Source organism: Chelonus insularis, unplaced genomic scaffold (assembly GCF_013357705.1).
Source record: "Chelonus insularis isolate UGA/USDA-ARS -01 unplaced genomic scaffold, ASM1335770v1 contig_76_pilon, whole genome shotgun sequence".
Lineage (NCBI taxonomy): Eukaryota > Metazoa > Arthropoda > Insecta > Hymenoptera > Braconidae > Chelonus > Chelonus insularis.
In genome coordinates this window covers 1,087,066-1,114,338 of record NW_023276741.1, presented here as the reverse complement: position 1 = coordinate 1,114,338, position 27,273 = coordinate 1,087,066, and the positions used below count along the sequence as shown (strand labels likewise).

Sequence of the window (27,273 nt, the reverse complement as noted above, 5' to 3'; positions counted from 1 at the left end):
CACCAAAAAATCGAAAAAAGTAAAGGAATTACGTACTCCAGTGCCTGTGGATTAAGCGATCCTGATATTCATCGAATAATGTCAACAAAAGAGAATTTACCTGAAGATACTATCCTATCATTTTTGATCTGGAGACATCTGGATTCGGTGCTGTAGCAGAAATCGTAAAATAGGTGCTCGATGTGATGAATCGCAATATTCTAAGTATATTTTACCATCTCGGAAAATGCATGAAAAAGTGATAAATGTGACAGGTCTTCTTGTTGAAAATGGAAATCTTATTTTGCAAGATAGTAAAGACTCAGGCGAGTTCAGACAATTCCAGTAAAAGATGTTTATAGTGGTTTTATCAGTTTTTTATGAACCCTATCTTATCGTGTAGTACTTGTTGCACATCGCGGCATAATGTTCGATGCTCCTCACATTATAAGAGCAATGAAGACTTTCAATTTATTTGATGAATCCGAGCAGTTGTCAAAGGTTTTGTTCAATGGATCTTATCAAAAAATTTTGAATTTCTAACTTTTGAGTTGATAAAATTTACTATTTCACTTCACACAATTATTAATTCTGCACTTTTAAAACTCGTGGAAAAACAGAAACGAACCAGCTTCTTATGTTTTATAAATATTCTATCAGCACAACTTATTAACAAAATAATCAAAACAAATATCACGACAACTAATTTGAAAGAAACGTGGAATGAACCCGGTAAGAAAGGTATAAATATGCTTTTAAGATCAACTGCAGGTAAAATGTCTCGAGTTACAAGTAATGGAAGAATAATTAACAAAGTATGTAATTATTTCGAATTAGAGACAGTCGAAAAATAAATATTGACTTTTTTGTTTACACATATTTATATATATATAAAGGTTAAAGAAAAAGAAAATAACCCTGCAACTACAGAGAATGCAATTACAGTGCACCTTCGATATCATTTTTACTTTTTTTTCCAAAAACAAAAATAAATTTATTACAACGTGGCAACCTCTTGTCCTTAAATAACGTAAACTCACTTATTTCCAACCGCTGAAATTTGTTTTCGTTTCTTTCGTTTGACGAAGATAAACTATTGAACGAAATCATTTTCTAACAACGAATTCTCAAAGAACAACGTTTAAACAATTAATATATTATTTGATTTTTTTTGTTAATTACAAATATTTTAGAAAAATTTTTATAAATTGAGTTTCTCGAGGTGGTTGCATGACCGTATCTCCAACCACCAAAACCTGGGCTTACTATTACCGACCACTAGTAGGCCTCTTTCCGACAAGATTAAATTGATTGTAAAATAAAACTGATTTGAAGGATACTATGTGCTAAGATATAAGAACGAGCGATAATTTAATTTTTGATTACAACACATATATAAGTATTTTGATTTATAAAATTTATCAATGAAAAATCTCTTCTTTCTCTGGCCATTTCCAATAATGGCCACTCATAATTATTTTTCATATTTTGAATTTGTCATTTACACAAATATGGTATTTAAAGAGATGAGCAATTCCCTTGTCTTTCCTATGAGGGCTCAATTTAACAAACATAAAATTTACTTTTTTTTGGTACAATTAAGTTTTTTACAATTGTTATTTTTCGCTCGTAATATTTGGAAATCATTAATTGCACTTCATTATACTACTTATTCTCATGTCAATATAAGTAGTATAATTGTTAATAGTACAATTGTTTATGAATTGCTATAATTGTTAATCGTTGTCTTATTGAGATTACCTTACGAAATTGCAATTTTTTTGAACCTATTGCATAAACTATATCGTTTATGTAAATCGTATTGCGCATGCTCAGATACACATGATATACATAGTGCATACACAAATCTATATTTTCATGAGCAGTTATAAACTTACATTAATCTTTACCAATGTAAATAATTTGAGTTTGATCATTGTTGAAAATTATTATTTATTGGCGTAATATATTGACCTGACATCATGAATAGTTGTAGACAACGCGAGCTTAGGTGTTTAGGAACAGAAAGATTCAGTTGAATTCGATAAGAATTACTATCTACTATGCCATCTGGCAGTCAAGATGTTTCACAAAACATTGAGAATCAATTACTATATTGTTATGCTGTGGATAGTTTTCAGGATTTTAATTAATTTGTAAACACAGATTTTATTTTAAGAGGTCACAAATTTATCAATTCACTCAAACTTAGTTTCACTTAACTGGTTTACACTAATATTATAGGTGAACAATTATTTCTATTTATAATTGAATACTATTATCTTATTGATTATATTCTGATTCTAATAGTGTTTGTTTCTACTTCGATCAAGGCTTCCTTTCTACTGACTAAAAAAAATATGCATGAATTATCAAATATAAAAGTAGTGCATCGTGAAGGTGTTACTGCGCTTGAGAAAAAGAATTGAAATAGCTGCTCTGAGTCTCGAGACACAGGCGTAAGGACATCACCGTCAGCATAATTCCAATACGAAATGATGTGAGGTAGTCGCGGCGTAACAATATATTAATGAATCATTAAACAATACAGCAAGTGATAATAGTTTAAATTCCAATCGAGAAGATCATAGTGCTTCCAATTCAAATGCTGAAGTGGAATTTGAATTAGTGCAAAATTATAAGCAAAAAGATATAAGCGATGAAATATCAGCTGTGGTAGAAGAAAAGATGAATGAAGAAAATCATGATGGAGATGATGTTAATCATAAAAAATTTGACGACTTGTTATTATTTCATGATGTTAGCTCTAACGATGAACTAGAAAATGAGACTCATTATGCAATAAATGAAGAAGTAGACGATACTGATCAATCGGTTCATGATGTAAAAGACATTCACAAGTGGGCTTTAATGAATCCAACTACACCTCATAGCCGTTTAGAATCATCATTAGCTATTTTTAGAAGAAGATCTTATCCTACTCTACCAAGATGTCCAAAAACTTTCTTGTGAACTACGTCAGAAGATTATAATATTGAAGTTTTTGATAATATTAACAAGTTTGTATACTTCGGCATAGAGAAAACTATAAGAATTTAATTAAAACTATTCATGAGCTAGATAACATAGAACTGATTTCTAATGTTAATGGTTTACCTTTGTTTAAGTTTAGTAAAAAACAGTTATGGATAATACTTTGTAAAATCCATTATGATCCAAACATTTACAAGCCATTTTCTGTTGCTGATTATTGAGGATATCAGACGCCACAAAGAGCTAAGAGATTTTGATATAAATTCATAGAAGAACTCAATAGTATGATGCAAACAGGAATTATTATAGATAATCGCAAATTCATTGTTTCAGTAAAAGCATTTATTTGTAATATCCCTGAAAGTGAAACCAGATTTATCAGGTCGAACTACCATGAAACAGCTTGAACTTAAAGGAGTGGTACTAACTACAAAAGAGCCGGATAACACTATATTACTGAAAAATAAACGAATTTTACAAATAAATGGTATATACATTGCTCCACCCGGTGATATAAGTACTATTAAATAGTGTGGTAAAATCTTATGAAAAAACAATCGCTTTTTACATATCCATGTGATGCTAAATTTCTACAAACGATCAATGTCTCTGCAAGTAATGAAGATACCATGACGTGTAAAATCATAGATGTGGAGAAAAAAATGGTTTGCCTAAATTTAAGTGACGAACATAAAGAAAAAATATATGCGATACCACTACTACATATGTAAAAGTGAAGAATATGAATGTTTTATATGGTACAATCTTCCGTTTGTATTGACGACTTTCAACTTTAAGACTCATAATCTTATATAAACATCTATTCCACGAAGAGTATTGTTTGTGTTTAAATTTTTAAGTGGATAGTAATCAGTATAGAAATCTTTTCTATCCTTCAACAGCAAGAATCAGTTTAGTTTCTGAATCGTGTTTAGTCGTACATGTGAAAAATGATCACCGTGAGTACTGATGTATCAGAAGTGGTTACAGATTAAAAATATAGACTAGTTCTTTTTGTTAGTAAAAAGAGAAAAAAAATATTCACATAGTATCATTGTCTTGGATTTTTTATAATGAAAAAACAGACACAATCAAGTGCAAATTTAAAAGAATTATATCTGGAAATCTTCTATCAATAAAAACATTACGAAAATTGGGCCACGTCTTATGATGTTTTTTTTAACTACCTACTTTTTCAGATGAAGTGAAAATTGATTGCAAAAAAAAATTATCGTAAATTTTCATCTACAAAATTACTTTTCAAATTATTTCAAGGAAATTCGAAAATGTATTCTCTTACACAATTCATCGAATGGAAACAAAAGAAGACTTTATTTCATAGATGACATAGCAACCCATTTGATTTCAAACTTTTTTGAAATAATTTTTTCAAGATAAGAATTTGGTTATTTGCAGTGTCATTTGGGACGTGTACGTGACGCAAAGTTTTACTTTCATTCGATGATGGCAGTTTCAGTGGGATACTTCAAACACTTGAAGAACAATTCTGAATAATATTTATGTTATCAAATGTTTTTCAATGTTTTGATCAAACATTCGATCGACAATTTCTTACGCACATTTGTGTGATTTTTTTATCAAACAACTGATAACAACAATTTCATGGTTTTGCGATTATGGCAAGTCAAATTTGGCGCGATTTCATGATTTTGAACATTTTTTGTATGTAGAATAATTTGAAAATGTCGGGTTTTCCGATAGAAGTAGGAATGGTCTGGTACGTAGGTAGGACAAAGACCAGAGGGGGAGAGGCTGGAGCCGGAATATGGTGCAGTGGACCACGAGTAGAGAAATCCTACACCTTGGGCTGAGATGCGTCCGTTTTCCAGGCAGAAGTTTACGCAATTCTAATATGCACAATGCATATTATCAGAAAGAAATGCAATGGACAGCATATCTACATTTGCAGTGATAGCTATGCGGCTTTAGCGGGTCTTTCGCAGGTGGCCACTTGTGCAAAACTCGTAAGCAACTGTAGAAAGCTATAACAACAAGGAGTATACCGCACCAAAATAAAGCTGTTAAAGGCACCACGGGACTGCAGTATACATAGCAACACCGGAGCTAATAGGCTGGCCCGTATAGGTGCTAGCGGTGGAGGTAGCAAGGGCCCCTGGAGATTAATGCTCTTGTGAAACTTGTAAAGACGCTGGGGGACACGTAGATGCACAGGAGGTTCACCAGCTACTGGGTGGAAACCTCAGGAATGAGGAACTCCAAGGCGTTTGTCGGTAAACCCACAGCTCAGATTAGCAGTGACCTGATCGAATCAGAGAGAGGTAGGCTAAGAGTAGCCGTGGGCACTGGATAATGATAATCACGTTGTTGGTCAAAAGAAACGGTTGCAAAATTTCAGGTCTTTATCTTTATTTTTTAGTTAGCGCTTGCAGAAATAAGAATTTTCGATAAAAATAAAAGTTGTTCAGAATGTAATTATAGTAAAAAAAGTACTGAACACTTTTTTTCATATCTATAATAAAAATCGAGAAATTCACGATGGGGGCGGTTCTGCGCGATTTACTTTCCCCCTATGCATGCCAAACATTTTTGACCTACACCATCGTGTTCCTTGCGAAATTTTCGATCTAGTCATCTATAAATCATCACTTTGGCCGCAATAAACCAAAATTATCCCATTTCCTACATTTGACTGGACTAGTAATACAGGATTAAATCAAGCTGAAGCTATAGTCGCAGAATAAAATCGATAGAATATCCTCATGAATGTCAGAGGCATGTGCTCCGACACTGCATATGTTAATTCAGGTATTACATATTTATCTAACTAAATGCGTACTTTAAGTACAAAGCCTAAAATCATACTTAAATACCATTTGCTAAGTTGTTCTTATTGTTCTTTTCTATTCATCATTATTGATTGATATTAATTATTATTGAAAGTGATAAGAATGGAAAAGCAGTACACATTAAGGCAGCCTTAAAAATAAAACTACTTTGGACTCCCTGTCGACATCATCTTTATGATCTAGGCTTAAAAAGTGTTGCAGAATTTGTGTAGCCTGTGTCCTCTGGTCCAAGTCCCTTTTTTTATCGGGTCAAACGAGAATGGATCACAATCAATCAGTACCAGTATGAAATAGGAATAGATGATCAATATGTGAAAGAAGTTGTTAGCGAAAAGTGTTGCGAATGGTTAATTGCAACCTGTCAGCTGGACTCGCTCTCGTCCCAGCTCGTGCTCAGTCGAGCTCACCCGATCCAATCGCCCTATCCTAGCTCTTTTTTCAACGCTCAACTAATTACAGCTCGTCTTCTTCAACCTAGTCAATATTAGGTGTCCTACTATCGTGCTAGGTCTACCGACGCCGGCTAAAACATCTTTGCAGAAATTAACGCTCAAGTACACGTGCTCCGTTACCACTCTTTCGATTTTCTTTTAAAAAAAATTGTACGAAGCTAAAGTTCTAAAAAGGTCCGAAAAGCTCTGCTAAGCTCTAGTAGCTCTTGTTACAGTGATTAATCAGTTATTTTTGACAATAAAACGATCATGAAGCTCAAGAAAAGTGTCTTTTTTGCGTGTGCACCTTTCCTGACCACATCCTACTGCGTAGCTCAATCGCTATCGATCTTTCAGCTCTAATTAATTACATAAAATTAACTAAATTAATCTGTATCTAGATGATACAGAACTAAAAGTGCTTGGACTATCTTGGAGTTCTACATCTGATCAATTCATCTTCTCACTAAAAAGTTCAATGCTCAAGAAAATAACGAAACGCTCAGTGCCCTCTGAAGTAGCTCAGCTCTTTGATCCACTCGGATTCTTAGCTCCAGTAATAGTTCAGGCGAAAATGTTCATTCAAGAGCTCTGGGTAATTAAATCAGGATGGGACGATGAACCTTCTGCTCAGCTCTTTCAACGGCGGACGTATCTACGAGACAAGTTACCATATCTCACTCATGTTCACATCCGTAGAGGGTTTAACACGATCTCCAGCTCATACATAGAAATACATGGCTTCTCAGATGCATCGCAGTTAGCTCGAAGTTCAAAACTCAGACAAATCAGCCTAGATCCAGCTCTTGTGAGCTGAAACTAAGGTAGCACCATTAAAACCAGTTACAATTCCTCGGCTTGAACTAACTGCTGCTTAGATGCTCTCAAAGCTCGTGGAACACGTTTAAGATGTGCTCGAATTAGCTCAAGCTCCTATCTATCTATCTATCTATGGACTGATTTATCTGTAGCTCTAACATGGATTCTTAGTCATCCATCCAAGAGGAATGAATTTGTGCGCAACAGAGTTTTATCTACCCAAGAGCTCAATCCAACCGCAAACTGGCTCTACGTCCCTGGTAAACAAAATCCAGCTGATTTTGCCTCTCGTGGCCTTCCTTCAACTCAACTAACTGACTTCCAGGTCTGGTGGAAAGGACCTGATTGGCTCAAAGGCTCATCGCTTCATCGCCTTGCTCAGAGGAAAAATCACCAGCTCGTCAGCTCACAATCCTATAGCTCCACAAAAACAGCTCGATGCTTAGCTCATCTAAGTGAAGATCATCCAAAGACTTCACATTTGAATTAAAAGCTCTGCGAGATGATCTTCAATTACCAACATTGCATTTTGCCTCTAAGCTCGCAGCTTTCGTTGATCAAGAAGGTATACTTTGTGTTGGTGGTCGTCTAACAAACTCTGAGCTCGAAGATGATGAAATTCATCCGATAATACTCCCAGAAAAATCCTACTTTTTACAGCTCGTTATTGATCAAGCTCATCGACAAAGCTTACGACAGCTGATCGTGTGGTACCAGTTCGTCCATTTCACACTACTAGAGTAGATTATGCTGGTCCCTTGACGCTTGCAGTCGACTCTCTAGTTCTGTTCATTGAAGATAACTTCCCTCCAGCTCAGTGGCCTTTAGCTCGAGTTATCGATGTTCATCCTGGACAAGATGGACTTATTCGGGTGGTCCGAATCAAGACTTCAAAGAGCACCCTCACCAGACCAATCACCAAGCTCATTGTTCTACCAGTGGACGAGTACTGCAAGGGTGTAATAAATAATACATAAGACATAAAAGATAGAAGAAATTTTGAATTTCATTTTATTTGAGTTGGAAATATATTCGAACAGTCGACTAATCATTATTTTATTTATACAATGGATATCATGGGTGGAATCAACAGAGAAATATAATTATTTTAGGGATTTAAAAAAAAAATAATATAAAAAATTTTTAGATTTAGCCTGCATTTTCTCGGGAGGAATTCAACCGCAAGGTATTTCTTTCAAAGCTTCCGGAGCACATTATCACGCGCGATGGCTATCAAAAGCAATTTACTGTTTGAAGACATCTTATTTACAATTCAAACTCGCCAAAACTAAATCTCCCAAATTAATTCAAATTTAAATATTCATTGTCTACGTATATATCAGAGGATAGTATGATGCACCAAGCAGTATTAACGCTCTGTATCAAGATTCTATATTCTTAAATAGCTTGTTGGATTTTAAATACATAAATGAACAATTTTCTAATGCTATGCTAGCGAAATTTCTTCAACATCCCTGGTCCTTGCCCGGAGATCGGGAATGGTTATCATTTTTCGATAAAAGAATCCTAGCTGATGTGAAGACAAAAATGGTTAAAGCAATAAAACATCAGCAAAACACTACTGATAACACGAGGAAGTTATATTTAAAACTTAACAATTTGAAATTGTCAAAAACTTTAAAAGTTGATTAATGCCCCCGCCGTCCCTTAAGAGGGCAGCATCTCCCGGACTGGCAAACACTCAACGCCACCGAACAGTCATGGAACCAAAACCCAGGCCTTATGACGCCATTCCCAACAATCGAATCGAAATGAACGGCCCGTCTAAAAATTTACTCGTCGATTTAGTAAACTCTTGGTATTTTCTGTTGTTAATTGACAGTATTTTTAAATTACACTTATCATCAGTGAGCCTTCCAGCATATTGTAGACTCACTCACACCCTCACTCTCAGCGGAAAACCAACTCTCGGCAGTCAATCACCAACTGTTGCACAGTATACCACCCGTAGCAGTCACCCGAGTCGGTGCAGGTGGACACTAGTTGAGTGACAATAAATACTTTTTTCACTCGTCATCGATTTGACATCATCATCAATTGAATTGCAAGGAAGTTACAACTCAAAAATAAATGTGTGTGAATTTACAAGTGTAAATAGTAATTAGAAATTTTCAAGCCAATGAAACTCATAAATGAGAAAAATAGACGAGTCTTTTCATAATCTTGATTGTTCTTCTAAGTTTAATCACTTTACTCTTTTCAAATATTATATTGGGGTCAATAGAAAGCATGACAACTATTTTTTTGGATCCTAAAATATCGGTAAAAAATTAAATTAATAAGGATTTTTTTGGACAAGTTGTTTAAAAATTTTTTAATAATGAAGACCTGAAAGTTTGCCACCATTTTTTTTCTTTCTCTTGACCAACAACGTAATTGTCATATAGGTCTGAAGAAACATAGTCATTTCATTTTGCACAGTCTGACAGAGATAAGTCCGGCCCGGAAATGTCAGCTTCACTCAGATTTATCGGTTTAAAAATTGTGATTTGGATATTCTGCAAACTTTCAATGTTTGTAAAAACATTGTATCAAGCAGAGGCGAAGGCGTGTTAAGAATTTGAACAAAATACAATACTTTTTTACAACACAACCCCTTAATCACTCACATTCATGACCAGCTTCTTAACATCCTCCTGATGTTGTTGTTATCAAAAAATGTGCTACGAAGCAAAATCCAATGCACTTATCTTTTAAATTTTCGATTTTTTTTGTTTATAACGATTGCATTTGTTGTAAACAATCTGGGAATATCATACACGATACACGACTGCTGAATCGGAAGTTATAGTAGTAAGTTCACTTTCGGTAATCCTGAATTTTGAAATATTCCTACATTCTAAGATCCCTAAAGTCGAATACGATAGTTTGCTAGTAGACATCTCTGTGGGTGTACGTGTAGAAGGAATTTTTTTCGTCTTGATTATCTCGAGAACAAAAAACAATATAGACGTTGAACCAATAGCATTAAACGCATAATGACACAATCTGAAACCGATTAAGTTCCTAACAAAATCGGTTCAGTTTCTTTTATTAGCATTAAAAAAACTACAAAAACTGGTAAACTAGCTAAATCTTATAATTTTTTTTACTGAAAAGTAGACCTTTCGAGTCACACTCAGTCCACTGGAGAGCACTAATATTGATATTGATCTTTACAATTAAAATGGCCAATTCGCAACCCGAAAGTGAGGACAAACAATTCAAAATCTCCAAAAATCAGTCCACAATCATTCAACCAATTGTGCTAATAGCACACAAAACCAACAATCAAGTCATGTTCAATTAATTCAACTAAACAGAAAATCATCGATTAGAGCAATCTGCTCTAGTCAAACTATTCCAAATCATCTACAAGATGATCATTCAGTACTGTTAGTAAGAGCAAAAGGCAGAAGAGTAAACGTACCTTCAGGGGGTTATGTTGCATGAGTGCTCATACATACTGGATCAGAGCTTATATTATTAACTTCTTAACTAGACAATCTGCTGCAACTGAAGCAACACCATCAGACAATCAACATGAGAGGAGTAGAAAGCTCTCGACTTACTCAAACAAAGAGTGTTATTTTCTGCGAGCTATAATCATCATCATCCAGTCATTCAGTACACATTCGAGCTTATATTATAAAGTAGTTGACAGCATTAATTCCAAAACAGCCATGTAAATATTGGCCTTATCGCAATGGATGAAAATTAGCAGATTTAACATTCAATATTCCACAATCTATTGACATTCTACTTGGAACTAAATTCTATGGAAAAATCATCAAACAAAATATCTTATGTAATTCTCCAACAGCTCCTATAGCTTAACTTTCTATCTTTGGTTGGCCAATTCTTGATCCAGTAGCATCAAATTCAACAGTTAATCACTATCAAATTCATTATGCTACTACAATCACAAACCATGAAGACACTCAATAGTTGCTATCCAAATTCTGGGTTCAAGAAGAAGTTCCTGTGATAAATCATAAGACTTAGCCCAATTTTTGTAACTTGTTTTATCGACAGAAAATTTGTGCACATGAATCTTATGAATTTTTTTTAACTTACTACTTTTTCGAATTAAGTAAAAATTAATTACAAGAAAAAATTCACTGTAAATTTGCATTAGCTAAATTACTTTTTTAATTATTTAAAGAAGATTCGAAAAAGTATTTTCTCACACTATTCATCGAAATTGAAGAAAGATGACTTAATTTTGTGGATGACATGGCATTCCATTTGATTGCAAATCTTGTTGCTATTTTAAAGTTCTTCTAATTAATGATTGAAAAATGACTATTTTATCATTTGCAGAGTCATTCGAGACGTATAGATAGTGCGAAGTTTTACTGACATCCGATGATGGCAATTTTGGTCGAAAATAATTATTTTTGTAATTTTATATATTACTAGCTTATATTCATAACTTCGTCCACGCTAGTGTTCAGTACCAGACATATATATCGTCCCAGGCAACTTAAAAAATAGATGCTTGTTTTGAATGTATTGCTGAAAAGTTAATAAACTGAAACGCTCAACTATTAGCTATAATGCTTCTAACCATATTGATTAATCATTCACATCTAGTGTATTTATGTTTTGTGCCTGACAGCAGATTTACATATGGTAGTCTAAGTTTGTCATTCACGTATGTATCAGCTGTTTTTTTGAAACAGACCAACGCAATATTTTTGTCAAGAAATTCAATAATAGAATTAAATAGCAATTTGACTTAGAAAAGAAGAAGGCGTACGAAAACAGGACGTAACGAAACTCAATACGAAAAAAAATCATTCCCGCGGTCTATCATTGCCCGTTGGAAATAAACATCAATTCAGGCAAGTGTACGATATTGAACAGAATCGCTATTAACGACAATTTCACATCTTCACTTCACGTACTGAACTACAGTACATTCTCATATCATCTGCCTGACATGAAAATAAATTGTACTTTCCATCACATGCATTCTATAAAAAGAATCTTTTATGAACTTAAATCTATCCAGCATATGTAATTATTAATAATTCAATAAATTTTAACGGTTTTATAAATATCAAAGAGTAGGTAAAATATATACATGCATTACAAATTGCAGTCAGTGAATGTCGACTTGAGAAAACGTGAAATGTCCAACTTTCACCCATAGAATAAATATATCTGAATGTTTTTCAGAAAACCTTCAACCTTTAATCTGAGAAGTTGGATATCTTTTTAATGAACTAATAAAAAATTATTATCTCTGCAGCAAATGAAAGCTTAAAGATGATGGACATGGTGAATGTGAGCATAATTCGCTTATATCCCGCACAATTTTCGAGTACATGAAGCAAAAAAGATTGCGAGGAAGAGATAAATATTTTTTGTATAAAAATGTCTGCTCGTCTTGCGACATAACAGATAGAGAACGAGGTCGAAAGTGGGGCGTGACATTGCGAAGTCACGAGCAGTTACTATTGATAATAAAATGGAATTTTGTGATATTTTGAGACGGATTAGTTTTATTTTAATCAAGAGAATATACTTTTTATCGCATAATATTATAAACACTCTGGTTTTTTCTTCGTTTCTGAAGAATTGGTTTGTATTTACTTGCTCTAAAAGGAGCTCGTAACGTTTTTGACAACCTTCTCTGAACGTCGACATAGTATTGACACGTTCAAAATAGCCGTTTCGGAGATTAGTGTAGACAGACAGGCACTTGAACTTCATATATCAGTATTTATTAGTAAACGCAGCGAATACAGACACTTATAGAAGCTTACAGAGGGCATTTAGGCCGTACCCTGAGCACCTTAGTACGAACTCCGACCACAGGTGTCGCAGGGGTGAATTTAAGATAGCTGCCGATGTAACAGGCAGCAGTCGTCAACAAGCAGTCGACCCGAGTGAATGAAGCGGAAGTATATTCCTTTGTTTCAACATATTACAAAAAAAATGGATGTTCTATTATTTTCCAGCTTTTTAGCACTTGAATATCAATTAAATAAAAAAAGTACTTTAATTAATGGGCAAGCCACCTTTTTATCATTATTGAAATATAAATTTATGAAATCATATTCATGATGATCCCGTAGCTCAGCGGTAGCATGCTCGGTTATTACTTTCGCCGTCTCGGGTTCGAGTCCAGCTAGATGTATTTTTTTTTTGTTTTTTTAATCATAATTATCTATAAAAAAATTAAATGATTCTTAATTGAAAGGTAATAAATTAATAATTTATCAATGTATGAACAATATTGATATGAAAGCAGATAGAAAAAAATATATTTTTTTAAATTTTCAATTTTAATAAATCTATTCAATATCGAAGTTAAAAAAAATAGATAATTAGAATTCTACATTTACATATTTTTTCTTAAACTATGAATATTTAAATTTATTTATCTCTAATTATATATTGACATTGTTATTATAATTCCTCTATTCTAAAAAATTTTTATCTATTTCTTATACATTTTAATTTATTGAATTGTCCGATTCCAAAACTTTAATCAATTAACAGGTCCCGTGAAAAAGTGATCTGCATTGGTCTCGAAGTAGAAAATTTCTTTATTTTAGAAATAATTGAAAAATCAGCATTCTTTAATCGAATGAATAAATTCTACACCAGTGCGGGCGCTCAACGCGTATTGCACTGTACGCAGTGCTTATACAGTCCTCCTGTGTACACAGTCCATACCTGTGTGACCACAATAAAATTAATCTGCTATGGTGTAGAATCAATCCACTCGCCCTTAGGCTGCTAGAGTCCACTGTCACTTTTTGAATTTTTTATTTCCACACCAATGCAGATCCCTATTCCGCAGGACCTCAAAATTTTTAAGCACCAAATACTGACGCTCCAATGTTTTGGAGATTTAAATATCTCTGCTAGACATTTAAATGTCCTTACTAATCTATTACACTTCTACACGATGTCTTATTTTCCATACACATTATTTTAATAAATAATTAGTTTTTAAAGTTTCGATCAATTAATCAATCACATATAAGAACATAGAAATATAACAATTATATAACATTATTCATTCATTAGTGACCTAAATAATTACTCTATTTGTTAGTAAATATTTTTAAACTCCTATTTATAATTGCAAAAAAATAAAAGTTTCTCTAACCCATGTCTATTGACGTGTTCTATAATTCTTTCATACACACCAAAATTTTACAGATTTCATTCATAATTTAATTAACTTTACATTTCTTTTCGTTCTATTATTTCAACATTCTCATACATAAATTATCTATAAAAAGAAAAACCAAATGTAATAATGATTTTACAACAATAAAATATTGAAATTACAAACAACTGCATAAATATCTGTATAAATATTAAATTACCAACAACATTATCACATTTTTTTACAGACTGAACATTTTTTAATCGTCTACATTATCCTTCCAGTAGCATCATTACAATGAATTTCTTACAACACGTTATGTCACTCATGTCGCAATTTCTTCAATTTTCTGTTGGGCTTTTCATACCCTGATTTTCTTTTCACTGAGTTATCCCGAATTTCCGTCGACATCCATTTTAAATTATAAAAAATTAAAACTCTACTAAAAATCTCAAACATAAATTGAAAATGCTTTTTACAACTATTTTTATTCCATTCCGGACAACTCAGCTCAATCCATGATTCAAATATTCTCAAAAAACGATAACGAGGCTTTTTTTGTGCAGAACTGGCTTCACGTGCTTATCAAATAATTTAAATCCGCTAGATATAATTACGTAAAACTCTTCTGTGGGGACTTTCAAGGTACCTAATTGATTTTCCTCTGTACTATTGAATGCTCTCCACAAAATCAAAGCCTCACCCGATGTTTCAATATTTTGATTTTCTTTGATTATGGACATTACACAATTAATACAATTAAATTTCTTGATACATCGATGAGCAAGATATCCTGCTACATATTGAATTGAGCATTCTTCAATGGAATTATTACAAATTGTTACAATACTTGATGGTAAATCATTGGATTAATGAAAAGTATTATCATTCATGTCATAAACACTATCATCAGTACTCTCATACAAATACGATGCTTCAGCCAATCCCTCTACATTCACATTACTCATACTTTTATGCATAACAATCTCGCTAATTTTACATTTATTATCGCTTAACAATAAATTTCCGACATCATCTTCACAATTAGAGCCATCTGGAGGACCTTCAACTTTAAGTAGCATTGAACGCTGCGCCAAACCCATGATTTGCTTTGCTGTTGGATTATCATTTGATCCCAGTGAATTGCGCCAATGACCGAATAAATTTTCTAATGGATCTTGCTGAAGATGAGATGTTAATAAGTAGCTAACTTTTTCTTTCTTCAATATGTCCCAAAGTTGCAAAATACTATTAATTGTTAACACGAAGTTCTCAAAGCAATCAGGTGATTTGGCACCGTTCGCAAGAGATAATTTCGAGAGGCATTCAGAGGCATCTTGCAAATACTTCATTACAAACGGCCTCTTCTCTGATAGTCCCGAGCGCATAGGATTTTTATCGTTGACAGTTCGCGCGTTTAAACAATCAAAAAGTTTATTCACTCTATCAATGAAATTCGCGATTGCATTACATGACGGATGTTTTAATTGACCACTATGAAAACCGGTTCTCAAAGCGGCAGCTACTGAATGACTGAAAATTTGCGCGGCTAATTTGACATTCATTTTTTGAAAAGGATTCGGATCTAAATGACGGTCTGTTAATTTCGGGGCGGCTCGACAAATACTTGTTTTTTCTAATTGGTACAGCTCTCTGATTGCCTCCCAAGAAATTATCTCATCATTATACATTAAATCATTATTTAAAGTGTATTTCTAACGCACTTAATTAAATGACACACATCGTAACCGCAAAAGATTCTACTCTCGTTCCATTCATAAAATAATTTATTTGCGCTTACATTCAATTTTCGAAATACACTTTGATTACTTTTAGCTTGATCACATACCATAAATCTTATTTTCAAACCAATATCACACACATTCTCCACACATTCCTTTACCAATTCAGCTAAATCTGCTGTATAATATGTATTAATATATTATAGAAAAGCATTTAACTATAATGACTCCATTTAGCCTATGGAGCCAATCATTTAGCCTGAATAAATGTCACAAGGCCTAAGGCAATGTGCAACTACCTTATCTTATCTCTTCCGTTCTCCGGAAGACGCAAAGATATTAATCAATATAATTGATAATAGCAAACTGATTTATGAAGAGTATCATGTCATACTGCAATTAATGTCTTTTCCTTCAATGATATTATAATATAAATCGATTTAATCAAATTTGCAATAAATAACTATAATTCAAACATCCGCTCTCAAAATAAAAATTAAATATAAAAGATTATTCATTGAAGGTTATTAATAAGTTGCATTATCGAATTGGATAACATTTTAAAAATGAATGAAAAGTCTGGGAATTGAATTGTTTCGATAAATAAACAATATATAATGCATTTATGATGCATCAATTAATCACGTACATAATTGAAAAACTCTTTATTAATCTTTTTCTATAGTTAATGTTTTCCTTTAGCTAATTATCTAGTATTGATTAGAATTGTGCCCGCATGCCGGTTGAGTAGGTAATCAAGTGTGAATTACGTGAATTGTGCAAATGCTCAAAACCACAATCTAAGTGGCGATAATTAATGTGTTCAAGTATTTTTACTCAACTAATCGCTAATGAATTTATTGAATAAACTGAAATTGTTGAGGATTTATTTAATTAGTTTATTAAAAAAAACTTTAATGAAATATTCTGTAAATGAAAATTAGTTTATTCGAATGACTTTTTTTAAATTTCAATAGATCATTGATAATAACCTTGGAATAAGGATTGAAATCAGCCTAGGACCTGATTGGTCGTCAAAAAAAACCAAAGCCCACACCATTGGTTGTATTGTTCAGACTAAGAAAAATGACCATGTCAAAAATTTCCCTACTATCAATCATGATTAAAAAATACTACATCCAACTAGGATTGCACCAGTTATAGGAAAAAATTTTAGACTATAACAAATTCCAAATTTTTTTCCAGTAAAATTATTGGAAAATAAATAAGTGGCGTTCAATAACATTGAGGATCACCATTATCACAACATATCTCGATATCTACTGCTGTGAAGTAAAAATTTCACTGATGTAAGAGACTCCATTCAATTTATATACCTATATATATGGAACATTTCGATATAAAGATTATTGAATCGAATTGAAAATAAATAAAAAAAGTAGAACAAATTGAAAGACAGTTTTAAATTTTTTCTATTTCTTTTTCCCTTTATTCTTTACTTTATCAAATTGCCTTTCTTGATGTTGGCACAACTGTCTTACGAACAAAAAAACGTAATCTATATTTGTACTTTACTCATGCGATAAACGAAAAATTGGTATTCTTCTATTTTTGCAAAAAAGTAAATCTCTCAGATCGAAATAATGTATGCAGAGCAATTTGATAGATTTCTTAGCATTAAATTTATCGAATGTTTGATTGATTGGTGAGAATACATAAAGTGATAGTACTAATTTCAATAAGAAAATGAATAAATGGATAAAAGGATATACAGCACAAAGGTTGAAAGAAGAATGAAAAATCTACAAACAGAAGGTCCACGCCGGAAAAGCTCAGAGACTTCGTAGGATTTCCTGGTAAGCCAAGCCTGCTACCGTTTTTCGATTCCACCCAAGCTCCGGATATCCGCTTTCCTATCATAGGTACATTTAGCTGGTTTGTTACATGCCGTCGTTGTGAACATTCTAAATGTTCCGTTGGGACTGTCTTTCATGTGTGTTTACTTTCACTCGTTGAAATATACAACTAAAGTTCTTCAACATTTATAATATCAATGATGATATATACTTTGTTTTAATTTGATGCCATCATGATATTATAAATAAATAGACCAACTTAAATCTTCATTTCCAACTGAGATTCCAATAGTCAAAAGAATCCTAATCAACTTAAGAAATTGCTCGTTAAAACTTTGTGAATTATAAATGTTTCAGCAGAGTAAGTGAGTTCACAATAAAAATCAAGCATATTTTTGACATATGTAAAATAATTAAGTTTAAATTGGTGAAAGTTTCCTATTCTAAAAAGGAAGACGAGAATTATTCATCACTTATTATTATTATCAGAAATTTTTATTAACGTATGTACTATAAAACTAAGTTTATGCTTATAACCGCTTCTGATATATAGAGTTCCTGAAGCTATCACGCCCATTACTAGATAAGTCTCATGGCTGAAAGATTATGTCCGATGTCAACCTCGTGGAAAATAAAGACAGATGGAGGGAAGAAGAAAAAGAAAAATAAATCTTATACCAGAAAAAAGTCGAGATATTAAAGAAAAAAATAGCAATAACCTAACGGATTTTACAGAAAAATTGATATTATTAAACGAAAGATTTCAGATTAAGTTATATTTAATAAAAATTTAAAAAGGATATAAACTATTTAAATTGTATTCTGAACTAATAAAGAACTTTTCTAAAACATTTTTAAATATGATTATTCAATTTTATGTTTAATAGTCAAGAAAATTTTTAATTTTTCTATCATCATATGTTTAAAACAAAACAATTAGAATCATTCAAATTTAAGCTTTCACTTATCATTTGTCTGAAGCTCACAATAGCCACTTTTTTATGAATTATTAAAAAAGTATCATTATTTATTACTTCACAATTATTCAATCTTCATTATTCAATGTTCATCAATATTTTTAAATAAAGTCATTTGTACTGTCAAATAAATGATGAATTGTAACTCTGAAGAAACTTTTATCCAACTCTGAGATGAGAATCGTAACTAATAAGCTTTATTACTTGATCCATACAATCTCTATCAGTATTTAGAGAACTCAAAACATGCTTGTTCGAGTATGTTAACGAGTGTAAGAGATCGAGAAGTGTTTTGATGTCTAAAACAAAAGGATTAAATGATTATATATGTTATTGCAGTTTTGTAGAAGGTAATTGAATGAACTTGTATGTAATGTAACCCAACAAAGTCATTCTGAAGTTAAGAAAATACACGAAAGCATGAAAACGATTATAGAATTATAGTCAAAAGTTTGTTACTAGTGTTTACTAAAGACCATAACAATAGCAGTTATTCAAGATAGCAATAGAATAGCGATAACTATAAAAAATTCTGACTGTCCACTTTGTAAAAACATCTATCATCTGTGATGTATTTTTCGTAAATGTTAAATCTTAAAATTTAAGAAAAATGACATAAATGAAGATAACGTGAGGAAATTGACATCATGAAGGAAAATTTATGACATCAGGTTGTAACAATCTTTTATATGACAAGGAAATAATTATGACAGATGAAATTTAAATTAAAGTTGAAGTGATACATTTTTTTGTTATTTTTTCTGTGAAAGGGGATTTTAAAAATTCAATAATGTAATTGTTTGAATGAATTAAAAAATTCTAATTAATATAAAAGGAACATTGAATGTTGATTAATTAATTGCATTTAAAATAGATTGAAAATTAATTATATAGAAGACATCAAGTTAAAGCAAACTAAATAACTTTGTATTATATAGATTCTATATAACCGAAGTGGTACTTATAAAGTGTTATTTCTATCTTAAATGGCTACAGAACCTCGGATTTCTTTAATACTTTGCCATAAAAATTCTTTATTGTTAATATTGATACTCTATGAGGTGATATATTATATTTTCAATTTATTTCTATGGTTTCTTAAAGTAAATGTAATTTCTCTTAATGAATTTAATTACTCTCTTCTATTTCAAAATATTTCCTTCAATAAATCCATATTTTCTTCATTTTTATTTGATTTATTTGATTTAGAAATTTGTGTGTAATACTAAGTTAACATTGAATAAAAGATAAATACCAATTTCTAAGTAATTTGAAGTCTATCAATTTTCGTTACAAATTATACCGATAACAACCGAACATCGTTTCTATTCCCATGTCGATATTTACAGCTGAGAGATTCTGTGATAAAGCAATGTGTCCAATCAATTACAGTATATTGAGGGTTTTACTTGGACCTCAAAAGCCGCAAATATTTCGCTTCTCTAGTAAATATATCAAAGAGCTCTTAGCCGTTCGATAATTCTGCTGTGATAGTTATTGGTTGATTCATTAGTCAAAGAAATACTAATGGAGGATTCCTGGGTATTGCTGTTTACCTTTGTCGAAGATCAGATTTTTTCCTAGGAGAAATGGATTTGTGATTAAAGGAAATTCGGGATAACTCAGTGAAAAGAAAATCAGGGTATGAGAAGCCCAACAGAAAATTGAAGAAATTGCGACATGAGTGACATAACGTGTTGTAAGAAATTCATTGTAATGATGCTACTGGAAGGATAATGTAGACGATTAAAAAATGTTCAGTCTGTAAAAAAATGTGATAATGTTGTTGGTAATTTAATATTTATACAGATATTTATGCAGTTGTTTGTAATTTCAATATTTTATTGTTGTAAAATCATTATTACATTTGGTTTTTCTTTTTATAGATAATTTATGTATGAGAATGTTGAAATAATAGAACGAAAAGAAATGTAAAGTTAATTAAATTATGAATGAAATCTGTAAAATTTTGGTGTGTATGAAAGAATTATAGAACACGTCAATAGACATGGGTTAGAGAAACTTTTATTTTTTTGCAATTATAAATAGGAGTTTAAAAATATTTACTAACAAATAGAGTAATTATTTAGGTCACTAATGAATGAATAATGTTATATAATTGTTATATTTCTATGTTCTTATATGTGATTGATTAATTGATCGAAACTTTAAAAACTAATTATTTATTAAAATAATGTGTATGGAAAATAAGACATCGTGTAGAAGTGTAATAGATTAGTAAGGACATTTAAATGTCTAGCAGAGATATTTAAATCTCCAAAACATTGGAGCGTCAGTATTTGGTGCTTAAAAATTTTGAGGTCCTGCGGAATAGGGATCTGCATTGGTGTGGAAATAAAAAATTCAAAAAGTGACAGTGGACTCTAGCAGCCTAAGGGCGAGTGGATTGATTCTACACCATAGCAGATTAATTTTATTGTGGTCACACAGGTATGGACTGTGTACACAGGAGGACTGTATAAGCACTGCGTACAGTGCAATACGCGTTGAGCGCCCGCACTGGTGTAGAATTTATTCATTCGATTAAAGAATGCTGATTTTTCAATTATTTCTAAAATAAAGAAATTTTCTACTTCGAGACCAATGCAGATCACTTTTTCACGGGACCTGTTAATTGATTAAAGTTTTGGAATCGGACAATTCAATAAATTAAAATGTATAAGAAATAGATAAAAATTTTTTAGAATAGAGGAATTATAATAACAATGTCAATATATAATTAGAGATAAATAAATTTAAATATTCATAGTTTAAGAAAAAATATGTAAATGTAGAATTCTAATTATCTATTTTTTTTAACTTCGATATTGAATAGATTTATTAAAATTGAAAATTTAAAAAAATATATTTTTTTCTATCTGCTTTCATATTAATATTGTTCATACATTGATAAATTATTAATTTATTACCTTTCAATTAATAATCATTTAATTTTTTTATAGATAATTATGATTAAAAAAACAAAAAAAAAATACATCTAGCTGGACTCGAACCCGAGACGGCGAAAGTAATAACCGAGCGTGCTACCGCTGAGCTACGGGATCATCATGAATATGATTTCAAAAATTTATATTTCAATAATGATAAAAAGGTGGCTTGCCCATTAATTAAAGTACTTTTTTTATTTAATTGATATTCAAGTGCTAAAAAGCTGAAAAATAATAGAACATCCATTTTTTTTGTAATATGTTGAAACAAAGGAATATACTTCCGCTTCATTCACTCGGGTCGACTGCTTGTTGACGACTGCTGCCTGTTACATCGGCAGCTATCTTAAATTCACCCCTGCGACACCTGTGGTCGGAGTTCGTACTAAGGTGCTCAGGGTACGGCCTAAATGCCCTCTGTAAGCTTCTATAAGTGTCTGTATTCGCTGGTAAACGTATCGATTGCTTAAAATTTTATTCTAAACATCAACGTTCCGACTGAAAAGAAAATGCTGATATCACATTCGCTTTAAGAAGAACGTTTTCATCGATAAAGCGAGCGACTGTTCAATTATTAACATCCCAGTGGAAAGTTATAGAAACGGGTCCGATTTTGCAAATGCCAAATTTTGACATATCTTCACGTTTTAAGGTCCCCAGAGTCGAATACGATCGTTTTCTAGTGGACGTCTACGTGTGTGTATGTACGTATGTGCGTACATTTGTTCAGAATTTTCCTGGTCGATTATCTCGAGAATAAAAAATGATATCGACGAAGGACCAATTGCATTCAACGTGTAATTATGTAACTTAGAACTGATTTTTAGCAAAATCTGTCCAGCTATTTTTTTTGCAGAACCGAAAAACTAGAAAAAATAGAAAATGACCTGAATTTTGCAATTTATACATTACATCATTTTTTAGATAAAATTCTCAAATCTTTAAAAAAATATGAATATTAAATGATTAGAATACTTGTATGAAAATATAATGACAATATTTCATCGAAAAAAAATTTTAAAAAACAAAATCAGCAATGAAAGAATTTTAAACTCGTGTTAGGATTGAGAAAACAGCATTAAAGACATTATAATAATCAATAGTAATTGTTAATAATATGGAATTGTGTACATAACAATTGAACATTGTTACCTACAAATGATTATTGATCATGGTAATATTCAAATAAAAAATTTTTAATTGTTATAAACAACAAAAATAGGGACCCTTTCTATCTACATGAGTACTTTTAACGCATAATTTTTTCTTTTACTTAAAAAATGTTACCAACCGTATGACATAAATAAAAACATACTTTTTCCGTTTAAAACAATAAAATTTGTTATAAATAATAAAAACAAGGATCTATGAGGTATATCTGAATTCTTCTAATGCACAATTTCTTCTTTTACTGAAATAAAGTAACTAATTATATCAAATGAATAAAAACAGACTCATTTTGTTTATAACAATTCCATTTTTTATAAAGAACGGAAAACAAGATCTATGCATCATATTTGTGTTCTATTAACGTGTAATTTTTTCTTTTACTAAAAAAAAGCTACCAACCGTATGACATAAATAGAAACTTACTCTTTTCCTTTATAACAATTAAATTCATTATATACTGACATTTGATTTTGTTCTGATTAAATAAGTCTTTTCAAATATAGAATCTAACGGAGCACATAAAAAGTAATATATTATATCACCGTATATTTCTATCAGAAATCTATTTAAATTCATGTGTATTAGCTGAAAACTACAAAGAAACTGACCATTCTAACGCTTTTATCTTTAACTGATAACACTGAAATTGTTACTTAATTTTTTTAACGATGAACGAGATTATCAAAACTTATTCTTAAAACTTTCCGGAGAGAATAAGCATGTATTACAGGATAAATGATTAGTTGATTCTTACTTATAGACATTGTTGTGATATTCGTTGTAACTTGCATAAGCTAAGAGAACCCCGAAGCCAGGTCCCAATGAAAAGAAAACTTGTGTTGCAGCATCCACCCAAACCTAGCAACAATAATAAAATTTATTTTGATAATCATTCTACGATAAACATATTTTACGATGGTAATATCTGCTTATAGAATCTATATTGTGAAAGAATGATAATCTTATAACATAAATTTTTAAATGATAAGATATATTATCTGAAAATGAGATAAATCCGTCATATATTAACAATACAAGTACTGATGCTCGAAGAGCCTTCTCTTGATAAAATAGATAGAGGTTTGTTTCCATGCTGAATCACCGGCTTCCGATTGTATTGTTTTATCGTCTTAACTTACGACAGTTGGTATAGCCGTTTAGTTCATGACAGTTTGTCTTTGAATATAACTGACCGAGCTTATGCGGAAGGTTTTTCTCGCTAATATAAAAAAACCTGTTTATCCGTTAAGTTATGGGCAGTCGGTACTTTTTTCGTTCTCCGGTAGATTCGCTATTTTGTTTGGTGAAATGTGTCTGTTTAATTGATTAAATAAGCTGATACTCAGCCGATACTCAGTTATTTTATGTTCAAAATGCACACTTGAATAACGTAGTATATGGGATCGAACATTTTATTGTGCTTTATCTAATTAACCCTTTGAGTCATGCTATTTTCTACTGCATATTCTGACCTGAAAATATGTAGTCAGTAATTTTTGGAGTCGCTGATCACGAATCTGAGGTTACATTTTTATAATTTTTAAATCAAAAACGGCGGACCACATTTGTGAACTTCAATCAAATTTCACTAAAATTGGTATGCAGAGGTTTTTAGGGATGCTGATCATAAATATGAGCTTAGATTTGTAAAATTCGAGATGGCAAATCCAAAGAGGCGGCTTAAATTTTGTGCAATTGAATCGTTAAGACCTATCGATCAGATATAATTCCGCTATCTCGGATCCGCCATTTCGAATTTTACGAATATAACGTTAGTTTTGTGATCTACGAACCTGAAAGCCCTCGTGTACAAATATTCAGACCAAATTATGCAGTGAAATGAGGTTTGTCGGTTAGTCTCAAATATAAGTTCAATTTCACATATTATGCCCACAATCTCAGATCTGCTATTTTGAATTCTATCAATATAACCTTAGATTCATGTTTAGCGACCCTAAAAACCCTCAAGTACAAAAATTCAGACTAAAATGTGCAGTAGAACATTTTTGACAGTGGTTTAAATAAGTGGTGTTCTGACAGTACCACTGTGACTCAAAGGGTTGAAGAGTATCCAATCATTTTTGGTGAAACCGGATATATGATATGCAAACTGTTGAGAATTAATCAGGAAGTTCGACGGCCATCTTGGCACTAGGTCGATAACTAATCAACCAAATAATCAATACTTCTAATTCTCGTCTCTCATTTTACTAATTTTTAGTCTCCTTCTTGACCAAGTTCCTGTCGCCATTTTTTTCCTGTTCACGTTCACGTGTACACGACATTTCTATTTTGTTCTCTAAAATCTATCTTTTGCGAGTCAATCATTAGTTGTAATGCATTTCTGAACCTTAAAGATCATTCATATTCTCATTCTATAACCAAATCAAGCAGTATTTTGATGAGACGATTTACAGTAAATCTACTCAAATGCCATTCAGTACCCCCACAAATCGTGAGATGCATCGAACATCTGATGCCGCTCTGGATGACACGTTTCACCGTAACATCTAGTGAAACGAGAGTGTCTACCAGAGCAGTGCTATTTAAGAAAGGCGTACACCAGGGAGATACCCTGAGTCCTCTTTTATTTTGCATCTCACTGCTGCCATTATCTGTCACTCTACGCCAAACGCCTAGATACAAAGCCGGACGAGTCTCCAACCGCGTACACAAAGTCACACATCTATTTCATACAGATAACTCAAAAGTGTACGCGGAAAGTCCTGAGAGACTTCGAACAGCTCCAGAGGTTGTGTCCAAGTATACCAGTACAATCGCGCAGTAGCTCACTTTATAAAAAGAAGATCGCACAACTGGAGTGATAATGTTGAGCTTACAGACGGGAGCATCATAAAATATCTGGATGTTGGAGAGTCATACCGATATCTTGGATAGCCACAATCTCCTTTACAGAACTTGTCCCTCATCGAAGATACTCTCCGCAGTGAGTACAAGTGGCGACTTAAGAGAATATGGGGCTCTGAACTATCAGGGCCTAACAAAGTCGCAGCTACGAATATGCTCGCTCTCCCAGTCTTGCTATACTTATTCGAAGTTCTCAAATGGCTCGGAAAACAGCTTAAAGATCTGGAAATTATCCCGAGAAAAGTAATGACATTACATTGAAGTATCACCCGCGATCTTCTGTCCAACGCCTATACTTTCCCTGTGATCTTGGAGGGCGTGGACTGCTAAGTTTGGAGTGTCAACGTGACAGGTTAGTGATAGGCGAGGCTTATGACATCTATGAAAGCTCTGATCCGCTTCTCAAGCCCGTGAACAACTCCGAACTGTTGGGAAGGGATGCGTTCGACTCTAGCAGCCCAGACAGTCCGAAGCTTTTATGATTGACCAGAGGGCAGCGAAAGGTCGATATAAAAACAACAGTTTTAACTGCTCGACGAACATGTGGCAAAGTCTTTACATGTTGTGTTTTATCGTCATCTTGAAACAAAGGACTTGTCACACCAGCTGACTTTTTAATATCATAAGTCAGCTGGCTTGTTCTCTGAGACCGAAGGATTCATTATGGCCTGCCAAGATGGTATATTTTCCACCCTCGCCTATCGGCGTGATGTTATGTGCAAGCAACTCGAGGACGCAAGATACCGAGTTCGCCACGGTGATGTAGATGAGATGCTATTTCATGTGCTATAGGCTTGTCCAATATAAGCGCGCTCAGCCTACATTCACCGGCGTAACGCCACCCTAAGAGTGCTGTATTACCACCTTCGGCACTCTTATGGAATAGACGAGACACCAGTGCTGCCCTATGTGCCCGGTGTAATTGAATAAGTCATTGAGAACCGGAGAGCGAAAATTCTTTGGAATTTCCTGTTCTCGACGCCTCAACGCATTGAACACAATAAACCGGATATCACTCTCTTCGACCATACCACCGAGCACGTATATTACGTTGAGTTCTCAGCCCCGGCTGAGACGAATGTACGTGCGAGAGTAAACAGGAACGCTAGAGAGATCTCATGGAGGCTATGAGAAATGTCTATCACGAATACACAGCGCACGTGACAGTCCTGATGATTAGCTCCCTCGAAGGGATGAAGGATCGCTTTCTGACAGAGCTTCGAACGTTACAAGTCTGCTGTAGTCAGGCTGAGATTTTCGTGGCTCATATGCAAAAAGCGGTCTTCCTCGGGTCTCTCCGTATCCTGAGATGACTATAAATAATAACTAAACGGCTGCAGCTCTGGCTTACCCCCAAACCTGAGGAGTTCGGGTGTCTACAGGATAATTCAGTCTGGTCAGGCCCAAGGTGGATCGGAGCCCTGGGATCCCTGGCCAGACATCTTTGACGAACCGAAAGAAGATAATTATAATTTAGAACTCCATAGTTTAAAAAATAGTTCAAATAATTTGGTTGAATCGGTCTCAACTTCTTCAGTTGATAATAGTTCGTTAGCTTTTGCAAAATC

At 32.8% G+C, this 27,273-nt stretch overlaps 1 protein-coding gene across 1 annotated transcript in view; it reads right to left on the bottom strand.

Annotated features, from left to right (window-relative positions):
* DAT (Sodium-dependent dopamine transporter) overlaps positions 1–27,273 on the bottom strand; it is a 212,742-nt gene that overhangs the window by 53,786 nt on the left and 131,683 nt on the right. Inside the window, exon 7 of the mRNA XM_035090267.1 lies at positions 23,592–23,695. Coding sequence (XP_034946158.1) covers positions 23,592–23,695 — 104 coding nt within the window. The remainder of the gene's footprint in view (positions 1–23,591; positions 23,696–27,273) is intronic.